Raw genomic sequence first — 19,122 nt, forward strand, 5'->3', positions numbered from 1 at the left:
CTTGTAGACTTATGGATTGCAGCCATTCTGACTGGCATGAAATGGTACCTCATAGTGGTTTTGATTTGCATTTCTCTGATAATGAGTGATGTTGAGCATGTTTTCATGTGTTTGTTAGCCATCTCTATGTCTTCTTTGGAGAAATGTCTATTTAATTCTTTGGCCCATTTTTTTGATTGGGCCATTTGTTTTTCTGGAATTGAGCTGTTGGAGTCGCTTGTATATTTTTGAGATTAGTTGTTTGTCAGTTGCTTCATTTGCTATTATTTTCTCCCATTCTGAAGGCTGTCTTTTCACCTTGCTTATAGTTTCCTTTGTTGTGCAGAAGCTTTTAAGTTTAATTAGGTCCCATTTGTTTATTTTTGCTTTTATTTCCAATATTCTGGGAGGTGGGTCATACAGGATCCTGCTGTGATGTATGTTGGAGAGTGTTTTGCCTATGTTCTCCTCTAGGAGTTTTATAGTTTCTGGTCTTACGTTTAGATCTTTAATCCATTTTGAGTTTATTTTTGTGTATGGTGTTAGAAAGTGCTCTAGTTTCTTTCTTTGACAAGTGGTTGACCAGTTTTCCCAGCACCACTTGTTAAGGAGATTGTCTTTAATCCATTGTATATCTTTATCTCCTTTGTCAAAGATAAGGTGTCCATAGGTGCGTGGATTTATCTCTGGGCTTTCTATTTTGTTCCATTGATCTATATTTCTGTCTTTGTGCCAGTACCATACTGTCTTGATGACTGTGGCTTTGTAGTAGAACCTGAAGTCAGGCGGGTTGATTCCTCCAGTTCCATTCTTCTTTCTCAAGATTGCTTTGGCTATTCGAGGTTTTTTGTATTTCCATACAAATTGTGAAATTATTTGTTCTAGCTCCGTGAAGATTACTGTTGGTAGCTTGATAGGGATTGCATTGAATCTATAAATTGCTTTGGGTGGTATACTCATTTTCACTATATTGATTCTTCCAATCCATGAACATGATATATTTCTCCATCTATTAGTGTCCTCTTTGATTTCTTTCACCAGTGTTTTATAGTTTTCTATGTATAGGTCTTTAGTTTCTTTAGGTAGATATATTCCTAAGTATTTTATTCTTTTCATTGCAAAGGTGAATGGAATTGTTTCCTTAATTTCTCTTTCTATTTTCTCATTATTAGTGTATAGGAATGCAAAGGAATTCTGTGTGTTGATTTTATATCCTGCAACTTTACTATATTCATTGATTAGATTTTCTATTACATCCTCAGTAAGACTGGACCAGAAAAAAAAATCCACCCTACTAAACAGGAAGATAAAAAGAAATCTTGTGGTTACTTTATGCTCTAGCTAGAATTTTTTTTTAAATTATTCTTAGAAAAAACATGATCGCAGGTTTTCCTTCACATGAATTTAACATTGAATAATATTCACTCAATTTGAAATGCCCAACTCAGGAAACTAATATTAACAAGTGGTTCTAGGCAAGAAAGGATGAATAGAGTGCAGAGAATTTTTACGACAGTGAAAATTCTCTTTATAATATTAAATGAAGGATACATTTATCCAAACCCATGCAATATACAACACCAAGAGTGAATTCTGAGGTAAGCTGTGGACTTTGGGTGATTATGATGTGTCAATGTAGATTATCCTTGGTAAAAAAAAAAAGCGTCATATTGAAAGTGATGTTTATGATGGTGAGGAAATGAGTATGTATGGGCAAATTGTACACTTTCCTCTCAATTTCCTTGTATCCCTAAAAACTGCTCTAAAACATAGTCTTAAAACAAATTTTAAAATTTACATTGGTAGCAATAAATTGTGAAACGAAAAAGGAGTTCTAAACAATCAATAAAAAAGAAAAACAAATCTGATCAATTTATGCTAGAGATAGACTGAATGATCTTTTCGTTTCCTGGAGAAAATGATATAACAAATTGCTATCATAAAAGGCAATCAAAAAGCATGTAGCTAAACATGTAGGGGATATACTATTAGAGGTATGTCTATGTTAATTTCAAAATTATCTTATTTTTCTGAATAATATATTTCTGGTATTTGTCAACTTTTAAAAAACCTGAAGTTTACTGTCATTTCTCTCATGTCTTATAAGTCTTAGCTATCTTACAACAACAACAAAGAAGTGGCTCTAAGCTGGTCACTTGGCAGAAGCAAAAAAACAAGGAAAATTTAGGGATCCACAGATAATGCAGTCTTCTTTTGTCTAATATAGGTAATGCTTGTTTTGCACACTTTCAATACACACAAATTTTAGTTACCAGGGTTTCTTTAAATAACACCAATTCCCCAATAGCATAGCTCAAATTTCAGTTGCCACATTATATTAAATGTAAGTAAAGTACAAAATTACTAATTTTTAGTTTCATGAATCACTATGGAAATAACTAAATAATCCATAATCACTGTGGAAATAATCACTATGGAATAATAAATAAGCATGCAATCAATAACTAATGATATCACTGACAAGTCACTATGAATCACTGACAAATCACTATGAATCACTATGGAAATAACTAAATAATCCATAATCACTATTGAAATAATCACTATGGAAATAATAAATAAGCATGCAATCAATAACTAATGATATCACTGACAAATCACAACCCTTCACAAAGTTTATCATTGAGTATTATTCTTTTCCATGAACAGACATCAAAGGGTATGCTTGATTGTTTCCTTGTATTTCAATAATAAATTCTGTGACATTTTAAATGAATAATAATAAAACAATGAATTGACCAACAAATATAAAAATGAAAATGCTGGAAATGAGATTTGAACTGAATGTTAACGAAGTCATTGAAGAAATAGCTGGCCTGAAGAAGATGGATATTGCCACTGGTTGAGAAATTATAGATATGAACCCAGATAGAGGAACTTATCAACATAAATGAGGAGAATGGTTGTTATAAAATTGATGAACGTGTCTCAAATGAAGTTATGCCTGTGGAAGACTTCAGTTTTAAGGAAATTTCAGAGATACTCCCCAAAACTGAAAACAAGTATAAAATGTTGGAACCTGATTCAAACTTAGAAAGAATTATGAAAATTCACCAAGGCATAGAAAAAATATTTTATAAATTATATGATAAGAATAAAGTAAGCACGGGTCAAACGACTGTTGGTAAATTTTTACAAAGAATTAAAACACTCATTCTGGATGTTAAGTTTGTAACTCTGTAGACATTACTTTGCCAACAAAGGTCTGTCTAGTCAAGGCTATGGTTTTTCCAGTAGTCATGTATGGATGTGAGATTTGGACTATAAAGAAAGCTGAGCCCCAAAGAATTGATGCTTTTGAACTGTGGTGTTGGAGAAGATTCTTGAGAGTCCCTTGGACTTCAAGGAGATCCAACTAGTCCATCCTAAAGGAGATCAGTCCTGGGTGTTCATTGGAAGGACTGATGTTGAAGCTGAAATTCCAATACTTTGGCCACCTCACGCAAAGAGTTGACTCATTGGAAAAGGCTCTGATGCTGGAGGGATTGGGGGCAGGAGGAGAAGGGGACCACAGAGGATGAGATGGCTGGATGGCATCACAGACTCAATGGATGTGAGTTTGAGTGAACTCCAGGAGTTGGTGATGGACAGGGAGGCCTGGCATGCTCGATTCATGGAGTCGCAAAGAGTCAGACATAACTGAGCAACTGAACTGAACTGAACTGAACTGATAGGTTTTATGTCATCAAGTTCTTATTTTCCTTTGTCTTTAGAAACTTTTTGAATTTCTTTTTGATTTCATTGGTTGTTTAGATGCCCTTTGTTTGGTGTCCACATGCCTGTGTTTTTGTAGGGATTCTTTTTGTAGTTGATTTCTAATCTCATAGCATTGTGATCAATTATTTTTATAGCAATCAGAAAAGATCCTTGATATGATTTCAATTTTCTTAGCTTTACTGAGGTTTGTTTCATGGCCCAGCATGTGATCAGTCCTGGAGAATGTTCCATGTGCTCTTGAGAAGAAAGTGTATTCTGCTGCTTTTGGATAGAATGCTCAATAAATATCAGTAGAGTCTATCTATTCTAATATGCTCTTTAAGGCATGTATCTCCTTTCTGTCTGGATGCTCTGTCTATTAATGGACAAAGCATGTTAATGTCACCCACTATTATTATGTTACTGCCAATTTCTCCTTTTAGGTCTGTTAATATTTGCCTCATATATTGTGGTGCACCTATGCTGGGTAGATATATATTTGCAATTGCTATATCTTCTTCTTGGATTGATTCCTTGATCATTCAGTTCAGTTCAGTCGCTCAGTCGTGTCCGACTGTTCACGACCCCATGAATTGCAGCATGCTAGGCCTCCCTGTCCATCACCAACTTCTGGAGTTCACTCAGACTCACGTCCATCGAGTCAGTGATGCCATCCAGCCATCTCATCCTCTGTCGTCCCCTTCTCCTCCTGCCTCCAATCCCTCCCAGCATCAGAGTCTTTTCCAACGAGTCAACTCTTCGCATGAGGTGGCCAAAGTACTAGAGTTTCAGCTTTAGCATCATTCCTTCCAAAGAAATCCCAGGGCTGATCTCCTTCAGAATGGACTGGTTGGATCTCCTTGCAGTCCATGGGACACTTAAGAGTCTTCTCCAACACCACAGTTCAAAAGCATCAATTCTTCGGCGCTTATGCAGTGTCATTCTTTGTCTCTTGTAATAGTCTTTATTTTAAAGTCTATTTTATCTAAGTATTGCTACTCCAGCTTTCTGATTTCCATTTACATGGAATATCTTTTTCTATGTCCTCACTTTCAGTCGGTTTGTGTCTCTAGATCTGAAGTGGGTCTCTTGTGTATATACAGGCCTTGTGTTTTTATCCATTCAGCCAGTCTATGAATTTTGGTTGAAGTATCTAATCCACTTATATTTAAGGTGATTATCAATAAGTATGTTTTTATTGCCAGTTTGATGACTGTTTTGTATTTTTTTTTTTTGTAGGTCTTTTTTCTACCTTACTCTTTAGTTCTCTTCTCTTGCAATTTGATGACTATCTTTAGTGTTGCATTTGGATTCCTTTTTCTTTTGTGTGTTTGTTTATTATAGATTTTTGATTTGTAGTTACCATGAGGTTTTGACATAGTAGCCCCAGAGCCCCCCATTTATTTTATGTACACACACACACACACATATGGTTGTTTTAAGTTGCTGATCTCTTAATTTCAAGTGCATTTCAAACATCCTGCATTTGTACCCTCCCTTCTCACAGTTACTGGTTTAAATATTTGTGTGTAGATGATTTTCTATCTTTACTGTATGTTTGCCTTTTCCGTGAGGTTTCCCATTTCATAACTATTTTGTTTCTAATTGTGGCCTTTTCTTTTCTGCTTATAGAAGTTCTTTTAGCATTTGTTGTAAAGCTTGTTTGGTGGTGCCAAATTCTTTTAGATTTTGCATGTATGCTTTTACTTTTTCTGTAAAATCTGAATGAGAGTCTTGTTGCATAGAGTATTTTTATTTGTAGGATATTCTTCCTTCCATCTCATTTTGTCTAAATTTCTACTTGCATTTTAATATCTGTGGAAGGTTAATTATGTTTCTTGACCTGGGAGAAGTGGTCTTCTATAGCAGATGCATTATATGTTCCATAAGTACACTATCCTCTCATCACCCAAGGGCCAGGTACCAGCTGATGCCAAGGAAAGTTCTGATCTGTGTTCGCAGAACTTGGTTCTGCAGGTTGCTGGTTTGTAGGGGTTTTGTTTCTGATGTCTGCCCTAAGGTGTGTGAGGCTGGTCTAGACACTTTTGCAGGTTTCCTGATGGGAGGGACTGGTGCCTACCCATTGGTGAATCGAGGTGAGTCTTTGCCCTCTGGTGGGCAGGGCTGCATCAAGCGGCAAGGCTAGAAGTGCCATGGGCTCAGGAAGTCTATAAGCAGCCTGTCTGCTGATGGGTGAAGCTGTGTTTCTCTCATGTTGATTGTTTGGCCTGAGACATCTCAGCAATGGAACCTAAAGGCTGTTGGGTGGGGCCAAGTCTTAACGCCAAAATGGTGGCTTCCAGGAAAGCTCACAGATGAATATTCTTCAGTACCTCCACCACCAGCGTCTTTGTCCCCACACTGGGCCACAGCTGCCCCCACCTCCCCATGAGACCCTCTAAAACCAGTTGGCAGGTCTGGCCTGGGCCCCTATAAAGCCATTGCTTTTTCCCTTGGGTCCTGGTATGCATGAGACCTTGCATTCACCCTTCAAGAGTAAAGTTTCTGTTTCCTATGGAGCACCTGCATTCAAGCCCCACTAGCCTTCAAAACCAAATCCTCTGGAGCCTCTTCCTCCCAAGGCCAGATCCCCAGGCTGGGCATCCTGATGTGGAACTTAATGCTCTCTATCCTGAAGGAGAACTTCTGTGATATAATTGTTCTCCAGGTTGTAGGTTTTCCACTTGGGAAGTGTGGCATTTGATTATGTCACAAGGATGCCCTCCCTACCATTTTGTTGGGTTTCTTCTTTATGTTTTTGGATATAGAATATCTTTTTTGGTAGGTTTGGTAGTCTTTTTTACTGATGGTTGTTCAGCAGTTAGTTGTGATTTTGATGTGCTCCTGACAGGGGATGAACTCAAGGTCCTTTTTTCTCTGTCATCTTGTTAAGGTCCCACTGAAAGGGTGATATTTACATTGACCATTAAATGTTGAATGTAAGTTTCTGCAATAGACCTTGGTAGATAGAATGCAGCCTGGGTAGGGAAACCAGCATCAGCAAAGCACTTAGACATGAAACAACATAGCAAGACTAAGGATGATCTTTCATATATTAATTTATTCTTCATTTTCACAATAATTTTTTCTCTATAGTTACAACAAAGGTTCCAGAAGCCTTTGTTAATTCTTTCCTGCATTGAATTTATTCTTCTAAACTACAGACACCAACCTTCCATTTTATTCAAAATGAGTGAGAATGTATGGTAAAATTTTACCCCAACTTTCTATGTATCTTATAGATCTTCTTTGGTTTTTGTGTGTAAGTTAAACCTCCCTAGTAGATTCGATGTAGAAAAATTACTTTTTGTACTTTGAATTTATCTCAGTGAAATGAATTATTAAATATTTCACTCTATCATTTTCCTAGAAGTTTACTATGATTTCTTTTTTCAAATTAATTAATTTTTAATTGGAGAATAATTACTTTACAATACTGTGGTGGTTTTTGCCATACATAGACATGAATCAGCCATGGGTGCACATGTAAATAGCAATTTCATATAAATTTCAGATGATGATTGCATTTGCTTCCTTGCCTTAGAAAATTTATAGATAAAAATGAACTTATATACAAATAACATGGGTGCTATTGTCAAAATTTTTATTTACTCTTAGCAAAAAATAAATAATGCATATGTGTCAATACAATGAAAAAAAAGTAAAGAGTTATAGGTAAACCTTTCATAAACCAAAATTATTAACTTTAAATTGATATTTAGCTAACATTCTGGATTAGTTAGGATCAAATTTGACTCCAAGTAACAGAAAATTAAAATGGAAGAAATATCTTTTAAAAGATACAGATATTTAAAAAAAAAAAAAAGATAAATTTCTCTTGTGAAAAGACTAGAAGTAAGCAATTCAGATTTGTTATGTCATTTCATTGTTACAGAGTTGGTTCCAGTTTCCTGTTTTGCTTTGAGGGTTTTTTTTGTTTTTTTTTGGTTTTTTTTTTTGTGGGTATTTTTGTTTTGCTTTGTTTTGTTTTGTCCTTTACCATGCCTGAGCCTCACTCCAAAGGCAATCCCATTCTCTGAAACGGATGCCAGAGGTCCATCCATCAAACCCATATTATGCTGACAATAAAGAGAAAGGAAAAAGCTGAGCACACTCACCACCTTCCAATACTTCAGATCCCTTTGCAAAAGTTGTCAAATTGCATTGACTTGAGAGCACAGTCACATAACCACAACCAGTTAAAAAGGTGGTAAGATATATAATTTTATTCTGTCCAGCTAATGATTAAGCAGTTGATTTATTCTGGAGGAAGTGCAAAATAGATTTCATGAAAAAAATCAGTGGTCTTTGCCATATAGCACCATTTGGCAATTCAACTGTCAATTTAGAGACATAAGTTAACAATTTGACTTAAATAGGTCATCTGGATATAGATCACTTTTTAAAAGACCATGGATGTTTTACTTAGGACACTTTAGATCAAAATTAAGGCTCATCCTCATTTTAAATATTTCCCTTTCTCAAGTTCTGTCTAGTATTCTCTCTGAAGTGGAAATTGCTGTGCATTGGGAATGGACAGAGTTGCAGGTAGGCCAACAAGTGCCTTTATATTAGAGCAGAGCCAAATTATATCTTGAGAAGAATCTTGGTCCTTGCTACAAGTACTACCAGCCTCCTGGGAGCAAACTTGAGATTCAAACAACAGGCCATGAGTGATCTCCAAAAGTTACAAGAAATTGCCAATTGCAAATTCCACCTACAACTCCACTGATTAAAGTTGCTACTCTGCATTTATCAGATTATATAAAACTGTCATACATATGGTGTATATTCGAGTAACAATCTAAAAGTCTCTGTTGCTGAAAAAGATTCAAATTAGTTCTACATAAACAATATTTATGGAAGACTTACAGTCTACTCATTTCTGTAGGTTATGTAAGATCTTCTATTGAATTTTCCAGAGCATCAAAGAACTGCACAGGTGAACCAGATCCTATGTGCTGCATAGAGTTATTTTCTCCATTTAATTTTTAATGTATTTTAGACTGATATGTTCCCCCTACTTTGAGACTACAAACCAACAGGCCTGTGAACCTCATGAAGTTTACTGAAAGAACTTTCCTAAGAATATTGTTCCCTGAACCAAACAGTTTCTTCTCTATGGAAACTGACGAAAGAAATTTCCTTGAGGCCTCAGGACCAGGAAGAGCTGTCTTTACTGAACAACATATTTGTCTGTTTCTTCTAGACTCTGTGACTATGTAATTGATCAGTCTCACTCATCTTGTAGTCCTCTAATAATCCATGACCCACATATAGCCTATGCATAGGGTACCATGACACTTTCTTTTATAAGTTAATCCTTCTTGGGGTTAGCTTGTTTTACCAGCCACATATTCCCTTGGATTCTATTTCCATATTATAGCTGACATACTTTCAATATTATGTGCAAGTTTTATAAGTAATTTTTAATTATTTTTAGAGCTAACAAGTTACTGTGAATTTAAGTAGTATGATTTGGAGGCCTTCTGAAAATTCCAGTATTAAGTAGCTGAAGCTTTGTTTTAATCTCTACTGTCACCAAGTGGTAAAATATAGAAATGTATCCCTATCTAGAGCTTTTGTGAAAGTGTGAAAGTGCTAGTTGCTCAGTCATGTCCTACTCTTTGCCACCCCACGGACTCTAGCCTGCCAGGCTCCTCTGTCCATGAAATTCTCTAGGCAAGAATACTGGCGTGGGTATCCATTCACTCCACCAGGGGATCTTCCCAACCCAGGGTTCGAACTCAGGTCTCCAGCATTGGCAGGTGTATTCTTTATCATCTGAGCTACCAAGGAACCCCCATTTATAACTTTAATGATTGCAAAAACCTTAACATTTTAAATCAGAGAGTCTTGAGGTCGCAGATATTTCAATACTTTTCGTAGATATAAAAGTATTTTATTGCATAGTTTTGCTATAAAACTATGCAAACTATTGCATGAAGTGCAGTCTCTCAGTCGTGTCCAACTCTTTGTGATCCCATGGACTCTACCAGGTTCCTCTGTCCCTGGAATTCTCCAGGCAAGAATACTGGAGTGGGTTTCCATTTCCTTCTCCAGGGGATATTCCCGACCCAGGAATCGAACCCAGGTCTCCTGCACTCCAGGGAGACACTTTACCATCTGAGCCACCAGGGAGTTTGCTATAAAACTAACAATATTGTGTAGTTTTGTGTTTGTTTTCCCTATTAAGATACTGCCTATTAGGAAACCCATTATCCTAATTCAAAATGTGGTGCTGGAGAGGACTCTTGAGAGATGCCTGACTAGCAAGGAGATCAAACCAGTAAATCGTAAAGGAAATCAACCCCGAATGTTCATTGGAAGGACCGATGCTGAAGCTGAAGCTCCAATACTTTGGCCACCTGATGCAAAGATCCCACTCGTTGGAAAAGATCCTGGCTCTGGAAAAGATTGAAGGCAAAAGGAGAAGAGGGCAACAGAGAATAAGATGGTTGAATGGCTCAAACTCAATGGACATGAGTTTGAGCAAACTCTGGGAGATGGTGAAGGACAGGGAGGCCTGGCATGCTTCAGTTCATGGGGTCACAAAGAGTCAGACACAACTTAGCAACTGAGCAAATACGAATTCAGTCTCTATTCTATACAGCATCATTAAACATTTTCCAACTGTTGTTTTGTTGTGTTGTATTTTGCCTTTAGAATCATTAGTGCATTGTCGAATTATTCTCCATTTGTGATTCATGGATATCATTTGGTCTGAGCAGACTTCCTCTGTAAATGGCTTGATTGATTGACTTATCCCCATTCTCTTCTCTTCCCCACATTCTTACTGTATTATCCTTCTGTTTCTGTATGTTATTATAAAATGTGATGCTGTTTCTGATGAAAGTAATTGTAAACAACACAACCAGATAGGAGAATATACCATGTTTATTGCTTGGAAAAATTAATATTGGTAAAATGACCACACTACCCAAGGCACTGCACAATTTCAATGCAATCTCTATAAAGTACCAATGGAATTTTTTCATGAAACTAGAACAAATAATTTCAAGTATGAAAACATCAGTCAGTTCAGTTCAGTTCAGTCGCTCAGTTGTGTCCAGCTCTTTGTGACCCTATGAATCATAGCACAAAAGACCTCAAATAGCCAAAACAGTCTTGACAAAGAGCTGGAGGTATTTATGCTCCTTGATTTCAGTGAAGTGAAAGTGAAAGCATCAGTCACTCAGTTGTGTCCAACTCTTTGCAACCATGTGGACTGTATGGAGCCTGCCAGGCTCCTCTGTCCTTGGGATTCTCTAGGCAAGAATACTGGAGTGGGTTGCCATTTCCTTCTCCAGGGGATCTTCCCAACCCAGGGACTGAACCCCGGTCTCCTACATTGCAGGCAGATTCTTTACTGTCTGAGTTGCCATAGAAGCCCTCTTGACTTCAGAATACATTACAAAGCTATGGTAATCAAAACAATACAATATTGATAGAAAAAGAGACACAAAGATCAATGGCACAGAATAGAGACCCCAGAATTAAACCCATGGTCAATTAATCTACTCCAAAGGAAGCAAGAATATACAATAAGGAAAAGGAAGCCTCTATAATAAGTGGTACTTGGAAAGCTAGATAAATGTAAATAAAATGGAATTAGAATATTGTCTCACATCATACACAAAAATAAAATGGAATAAGACCTAAATATGAGACAAAAACCCATAAAACTCCTAGAAAAAAACAGGCTGAACACTCTTTGACATAAACTGCAGCAATATTTCCTTTGTTTCCTGAGACAATGGAAACTAAAGCAAAAATAAACAGACAGGACCGAATTAAACAAAAGTTTTTGCACAGAACAGGAAACCATGGACAAAATGAAAAGACAACCTACCCTAAATGGGAGTGCTTATTTGCAAATGACATGACCCAGTGAGGGGTTAATCAGAATACACAAACATTTCATACAACTCAGTATCATTAAACAATCCAATTTACAAAAAAATAGGAAGAAGACCTAAACAGATATTTTTCCCAAAAAGACATACAAACTAGCAAGGCAAAAATTTTCAGCTCAGAACACAGTGGTGATCTTTCTCTCCCCTACTACTTTATGCTCAATTTGCTCCTGATGCAAGATAAGTGCTTAATAATTATTTGTTGAATTGATCAATAAATCCTAAAATAACTGAAGTCTCTCCATGGCTTTCTCAACCCACACTGCCAATTTCGCTTATTAGTCATAAAGAGTCTATCTTCACTATTCACCAATTCTGCATGTGCTTATTTATCTGTCTGCTAAAATTTATTTTTAATGCTCAAATAAATACTCACAATGCTTTCACAGTCATTCATGGATGTGTGCAGAGTGGTACGAAATACCACCTGCCTCACAAGTTCCCAGATGAGAAAGGTGACTCCCTGCATTTTTCAGGTCTAAAACTGTAAACATATGCTTTCCACCATCTACTTAGGCCACATTTCCTGTGCATCTGTGCTCTTTGATGGTGATGTTGCTGTTTAAAACAGTCCTAAGGCAAAATGTTGAAGTGTTGTCTGGTGTTCCTAAGCACAGAAGGGTTGGGACATGTCTTATGAAGAAAACACACATGTAGATAAAGTTTTGTTCAAGTGCACATTGTAGGATTGTGAGCCATGAGTTCAGTGTTAATGAATCAACAGTGCAGTAAATCCAGGAAAATGGAAGGAAATTTATTGATTAGTAAGTGGAGCCACTCCAGAAAGCATTAAAGTAACATCTACAATGTTATGATGAAGCTCCTGAAGAGATGGGGAAAGAGCTAGATTTGTGGATTCTTGAGGTGTGACTGATTTTTGTTTGTTTCCTTTTTTTTGTTGTTGTTTTTAAAAGTATAGTGGACAGCACAGTGGTATGGCTGAAAGTCAAAGAAATTTATGATAGTGTTACCCAAGACCAAGAAAAGATTAAACACTTGGCTGGTATTTTATCATTAAGAAATACTGTATATAATTAATAGATTATTTTGAAATATATATATTTGCAGAATCACACATAAAGCTATGTATTTATTAGCTGATGAAAAATATTGTGACCAGAAGCTCATTGGAACCAAACCCTGCATTTGCCCTAGAAGCAATGGCTCAATTTTCACTAAATCAGCATTTCCTGTAAATTTAACACAACATCATGAATAACAATAATATGTTTTATGTAATCTCCTTGCCTTGATCAAGACTCTTGCCTTGATCCTCAGTCCTGAGGATCAATACTCTTGTTCTTTTTGCTTGACTTTTCTTTTCTCTTCAGGGAAATACTCCCACCAGTACTTCTCAGGCATCACTCATGTAAGTGCTCCTGGAATTTAAAGGCAACTATGAACACCTTCTGATTTTGCTAAAATGCAAATTATGATTCATGATGTCTAAGAAGAGATCCAAGACCCAATATTTATAACAATTTCCAAGATGATAATTCTGGTTCTCATCCATGAACCACCCTGAAAATAAGGGTCTATATTCTGCCTTCCTCTTTCTGTTTAGAATACTTGGAGCAACACTTCATCCCAATAGGTCTGTAGAGTTAAATAATTAGAATTGTCAGAGGCAAAACTCTGTTTTTTATCAGGAGCTCAGAGAAATCGCTAAGGAACTAGAAATTTTTGAAATTTCTTGGTCAAGTGAGAAGGACTTTAGTCAGAAGAGCATCAGATGTCTCAACTACTACAAAATAGCAGGAAAGAAATAGAAGTTTAAAAGGCTATAAAATTGAAATAAATTTAACACAGATTTTTATGGAGAACATATCACACACAGGTAAGACATTTTGTGAACTTTGTTCTCAAGAGCTTAAAAACTTGAAGGGAGAAAGAGAACTAGACAGTGGCCACAAAGGATCTGAAGTGAGGAGGAGATTTACCAAAGTCCAGTTAAATTTTGCTGGGAATTCAGACGAGGCAGAGACAGCTTTCACTGGTGAATCAGGAAAGGCCCTTTGGATGAAGTGACATCTGAAATAAGCCTAATGATCCATTCACATTTGAGTACGTGAAGGATCCTAGGACTGTATTCCATTCAGAATTTAAATTATGAATTTTTAAGTCTCAAACCTAGGTTAGAACAACAAATCCGGCAAAATTACACTTGTTATTGCTTGTATTAACAGCTGATCATTCAGCAGGAAAAAAGCAGCATCTAAAGAAGTTATACAAATAGAGTGGAAAAACCATCATCATGCGTCCTAGGTTCTTGGGCTGCTGGGATCTCTTTCCAAAGGGAGAAGTGTGTTTGAAGGTTTACAGCAAGTCCTGATGGGAACAGAGATTGAAGTCATTCTACATGAGGTGGAGGTGAGAAATGAGGGGAAAGAAGGAAAGGGGCTGGGAGGAGAAGAATGAGAAGAGAGAGAAAAACAGGTGGGCAGACACATGGCAACTGGGGGGAAGGCAGGACACAAAGAACTCACCAGCTCTTCCTAAGCCAAAATGCAAGACCTGCCAGGAGGACCAGGGGCACAATCATTGCCAAGATGATCCAGCCAGTGGAGCTGTGATGATCTGTGGGCGGGGTGCACACAAGAGTGTCTTCGTGAACCCACTCACTGTTTTGCTGCACTTCCATGCTTTCCCTTTGTTATTCAAGTGTCTGCCTCAACAATCTCCTTCTTCCCTATTTCCTCTCTTATCCCTCCTCAGAGATGACTCCATTTAACCTCCTTTCCTATATCTATGGGGCTCTCGTTTTCAACTCCCATATTTCTTATTTTTATTCCTTTTGGGTCTGGACTGCCTAGAATCCCCAATTTTTCACCTGACTCTCTTAGTCTGCTTGAGGACCACCTATTCCCATCCCGGCGGGGCCCCAGTTTTTCCTCACCCCAGTAGAGGATGATGTCCTGGCCTCCTAGACTGCTGTGCCTCACCCGGCAACTCAGGCCAGATGCCTCACTGGCTTCCACATTCAAGGAAACCCGAAGATACCACGTCCCATCAGCGTTAGGCAAGACGTCACTTCTCTGAGTGCCCTGTTGCTCCTGCTCACCCCGCATCCACATCACCCAAATGGGCTTTGGGTAGAAGCCAGAGACGTGACAAACCAGCATCAGTTGGCCAGGGCCAGGACTGGGGCCCGGGGACAGCCAGGCCTCTGGTCGTACTGCAGACGACAGGGAAGATAGTCAGATGAGGACTCTAATGCAGATTCAGAGGTTCAAAGTTTCATGTCAGTTTAGATGGACATACTTTTCCCACTGTTAGCAATCTGTCAAACGTTATCACCTCCCCCACTTGGCTCTTTGTTAGCAAAATGAGAAGGTATGATTTTTAGAACAGAAAATTTGTGGAGGAAGGGTGCAGGTCTGACCTTGTCTCTGGAGATATGCCTTTCCTGCATCAAGAAGACTCAAGAGGAAACGTGGGCAGGTGTCACTGAGCAGCTTGTGTATTATTTCCTGGGTGCCTCGGTACAAATTGAATAGTGTGCAGACAAACTGAGCACTAATTCCACCCTCTGGAGAGGGTACCCATACATCTTTCTGGAAGCTTAGGAAGTCTGATCCTTGATAACCGATTCGCACAAAGCCTACTGAGGCATCTCTGATGTGCATCTCACAGCCACCTGCTATCTGCAGTTCAAAGGGATCTGGGGAAGAAAAGTTCTAAATTAGAAGAAAGAAGGAGTAGGAAAAATAAAATAAAATGAGTAATTAAAATATGATAGAAGCATAAGGGAAGATTTTACAAAATTTGAGGGAATAGAGTAAAATTTAGTTTGATTGGAAGTTCAGAGATTGGGAACTGGCTGGAGATGCAGAAAGAGATGAATGACATGAGGGGCAAAGTATTTGAAGAAGGCATTGTAAACTATGTGGGTTAAAAAAAAAAGGAAGGACTTAGTGTGAGAGATTTGGGATTATAATAATGTAGGATAAGTAGAACGCTGTAAGTTATAGTGAATATACAGACTGATCACTAAAGCGATTGAATGGGGGATAAAATCACACTTTAATAAGTGAATTAAGGAATGAGGAAGATGAGAGTGTCTGGTAAGGCTCAGAATTGATGGAGGCTGCTTATTAGAGAAAGAAGAAACTCCCTGAGACACACACACGCATCATAACTTGCACCATATCACCAACCCCCATTGAGGGAACTGAACTTACATTCAAGCTGCCATTGGCTGGCATGGTTGTGAAGTACCTGACCAAGTCTAATGAAGAATGTATGAAGTACGTTTTCCACGTCCATCAACTCCTCATTACTGAAGTTGCCTTTGGACCAAGGAAGCAGGTAAATGACTCTGTCAGAGTTGTTGTCCCAGGCATGAGTCTGCAACTCATCCAACCAAGCTGAGCCCAGATTTTGTGCAAAGAATCGGCTATAAAATGATGAGATCCGAATGATTTTGAAAGTGATTGGCTCCTGGAAGTCTAGGAAAAGAACAAAGAGAATGAGAAGGGGCACTGGAAAGGAGAGAAAACAGAGAAAGAAAGGTGCCAAAGACAGGAAACCCAGAATTTAGGGGAAAAGCAAGATACCTCAGCAAACATTTGGCTGCCCCACAGACCCATACATAGTAGACAACCTTCAAAAGAGCCGTGGACCTGGAGTCAGTGATACTGGAATGAAACTAGGCTGATATTCTCGATCTCTAGGTTAGGGAAACCACTCTATACACACATGCATACCACACATTCACACACACAAGCTCAAACAGGTGTATGTGCCCGCCTGCATGCATGCACACACACACGCGCGCATACACACACACACATGTCTTTTTGAACAGAATTCTTACCATTCTCACTGTCACCACGTGGGAGAAGAGACAGGAGCAATGCAATCTGCAGAAACAGCATCTCACTTGCAGATGTTCTTTCTCTCAGAAACGTCAGTCTTTGATTTCTGTTCTAAACAAACCTACCCCACAATACCTCTATTCTGACTTCCTTCTCCTACCAACAGGCAAAACTTCCCTTTAGTCAACATCTGAAAAAAGAAAAATCTGCTCCTTCCCTAAACCCTGGGCCACCTACTCAGATGCTCATTACCCTTCCAGTTCTGACTGTCCTATCTGACTTCCAGCTTCTCTTCCTGTCACCAGATTCCATCCTGTTCACCTTCTCCTAGTCTAACTTCTATGGACCAAGCTTTATATGGCACTGAAAAGTCAGTGGATAGAAGTCACTTTTCCCTTCATTCATATAATAAAACCGTGAAACTAAATGTCTTCCCAGCGACCTAGCTAATGTTCTCATGCCCCTGCTCTTCTCTGTCACACAGTCCTCCTTTTGCCTTTTTGAATATCTTCTCAACTATTCTCTTCCTCTTTCTTACCCTCACCCCACCTCATTCACATCTCTGACTTTTTATTGGTTGCTTTATTAGCTTTTTCAGAATTCCTTATGATTGCTTTGAAGAAACAGTATAAACTGACACCAATTCTCCATCATTCTTAGGGAAGAATCAAGTATGTAGACAGTAAACAATCAGTGGTTGCTAGGGTCTAGGCAGTAGGAGACAAAGAGTTGCAGCAGTTGTATTCTTAGGGAAGTGAAACTATACTAAAATATACTGTCATGGTGGATATATATCATTCCATATTTGTCCAAACCCATAGAATATACACCTTTGTTGTACTTTGGTGATAATGATGTAACTTATGAATTTTGGTGATAGTGAGGTGTCAGTGTAGGTTCATCAATTGTAACAAATGTATCAGTCTGGTGGGGGATGTTGATGATCTGGGAGGCAGTGCACCTGTTGGGGCAGGAGCTATAAGGTAGCCTGTGATTTCTACTCAATTTTACTGTGAACCTAAAACTGCTCTGCTGCTGCTAAGTCGCACCGACTCTGTGCGACCCCATAGACAGCAACCCACCAGGCTCCCCCATCCCTGGGATTCTCCAGGCAAGAACACTTGAGTGAGTTGCCATTTCCTTCTCCAATGCATAAAAGTGAAGTCACTCAGTCGTGTCCGAGTCTTAGCGACCCCATGGACTGCAGCCTACCAGGCTCCTCCATCCATGGGATTTTCCAGGTGAGAGTACCGGAGTGGGGTGCCATTGCCTTCTCCAAAAACTGCTCTACACATTGTCTTTAAAAAACTGTTTTCTGGTATTTAAAGTCAATTAAATATGTATTTTCAATAGAACATACAGGAAGACCAGAACTTATAAGCAGTACTGTGAGTACTGTGAGATGAAAAATGATCACACTGTGATAAGGATTCTTGTAGTCTCACATTTCTAAAGGAGAAGATAGAAGTTTAACATTAACTGAATCTCCTCACTGTACCGGGCTTTGATTAGGGAACTTTGTCATGCACCCTGATTTTTCCAAATAACTTATTAAGTCTAGTATGCAATAATTGAGGTCCCATATGTTTCTAGATATGATCCCATTTTAGATTATGACTAAAAGAAATGCTCTGATCTGCTGGCCCCTAGTCAGAAAACTTCAGATTCTCAAAGATAACTAATGAGTTGAGTCAGTTTCAGAAGTGTTTCTGACTACTTTTAATCAGTTCAGTCTGTGAGTGATTGCAGGACTTCTGAAGAGACACAGAATTAAACCTCATTGGGGAGACACAGAATTAAACCTCATTGGGGATTTTTAGCCTTTTGTTGAATTCTTCAAAGAACTATTTTTCTTATAGATTTACAAGTTATCTCTTTGGTCCTATTAGGTACTAGATGTGCAATGATAATGCTGATAATAATAGAAATCAGCAAGGTTGAGTTTTATTCTTATAGCACCTCTTATCTGCCAGCAGAAATTATCTCTATTCTCCCAACAACCTTAAAGTAGGTATTATTAACTTTTTCAGTTTTAAAAATGAGGGGAAAAGGGGTTTGATAAACTGAACTAAATTTTACAACTGCTGGTTTGTGGAATTAGAGTTTAAACCCAAGGTTTTCTGACTGCATGTTCTTCTATAGTATTATCAACACTGAAAAATTTCACTTGCAGTTTCAATTTTTCAGTACACTCAGAGTCATGAGACATAAGTAGCATACATGTCTACGGGTATGAGAAAAGCAGAGATGAACTCACAGGCAGGTGATCAGAACTGATCATTTTTTTTTTTTTCTTAAGAGGATATGCTGTTCTTCCTAAAAAGAAAATGATGTTTTAAAATGTTCTGAAAGAGCAAATAAGTGTGACAACACAGAATACACCCCTTTTTTTTGGAGGTGAGCTGTCTCTTGGGGCATATATTGATCTTACTCTCCCTTTGCTTTTTTCACACTCAGTAGACTTTTTCCCCTTAAGTACAAGTAAGGAAACTACAGTCTTGTTTCTTTATGCTGTTATCCTGTATATCAGAACAAAAAACAAATCATTTATGATACTTCACAAAATTAAAGATAAAATAAATCATCATAAAATTGGATTTTTAATCATAAAATTAAATCTCCATATTTTACATATATATTTTTAAAAATGTATCTAGTATTTTCACTGTAAACACTTTTTCTGCAAGTACTTT

General features: G+C 37.9%; 1 protein-coding gene across 2 annotated transcripts; it reads right to left on the reverse strand.

Annotated features, from left to right (window-relative positions):
• Positions 1–10,575: 10,575 nt before the first annotated feature.
• LOC133238807 (T-cell surface glycoprotein CD1a-like) lies at positions 10,576–17,084 on the reverse strand. 2 transcript variants are annotated; one of them, XM_061402334.1, is made up of 6 exons: positions 16,429–17,084; positions 15,794–16,060; positions 14,995–15,273; positions 14,509–14,787; positions 14,099–14,189; positions 10,576–12,991 (listed from the first exon to the last, which is right to left on the reverse strand). In XM_061402334.1, exons 1-6 carry the CDS (start codon positions 16,487–16,489, stop codon positions 12,967–12,969), a joined length of 1,002 nt encoding a protein of 333 aa, XP_061258318.1. In that variant the 5' UTR covers positions 16,490–17,084; the 3' UTR covers positions 10,576–12,966. The 2 variants fall into 2 exon arrangements, with proteins under 2 accessions (XP_061258318.1, XP_061258307.1); XM_061402323.1 differs by having other exon boundaries at positions 10,576–13,940; positions 16,429–17,077.
• Between the last annotated feature and the right edge of the window lie 2,038 nt (positions 17,085–19,122).

This window comes from Bos javanicus, chromosome 3 (assembly GCF_032452875.1).
Source record: "Bos javanicus breed banteng chromosome 3, ARS-OSU_banteng_1.0, whole genome shotgun sequence".
In the NCBI taxonomy this organism is placed as follows: Eukaryota; Metazoa; Chordata; class Mammalia; order Artiodactyla; family Bovidae; genus Bos; species Bos javanicus.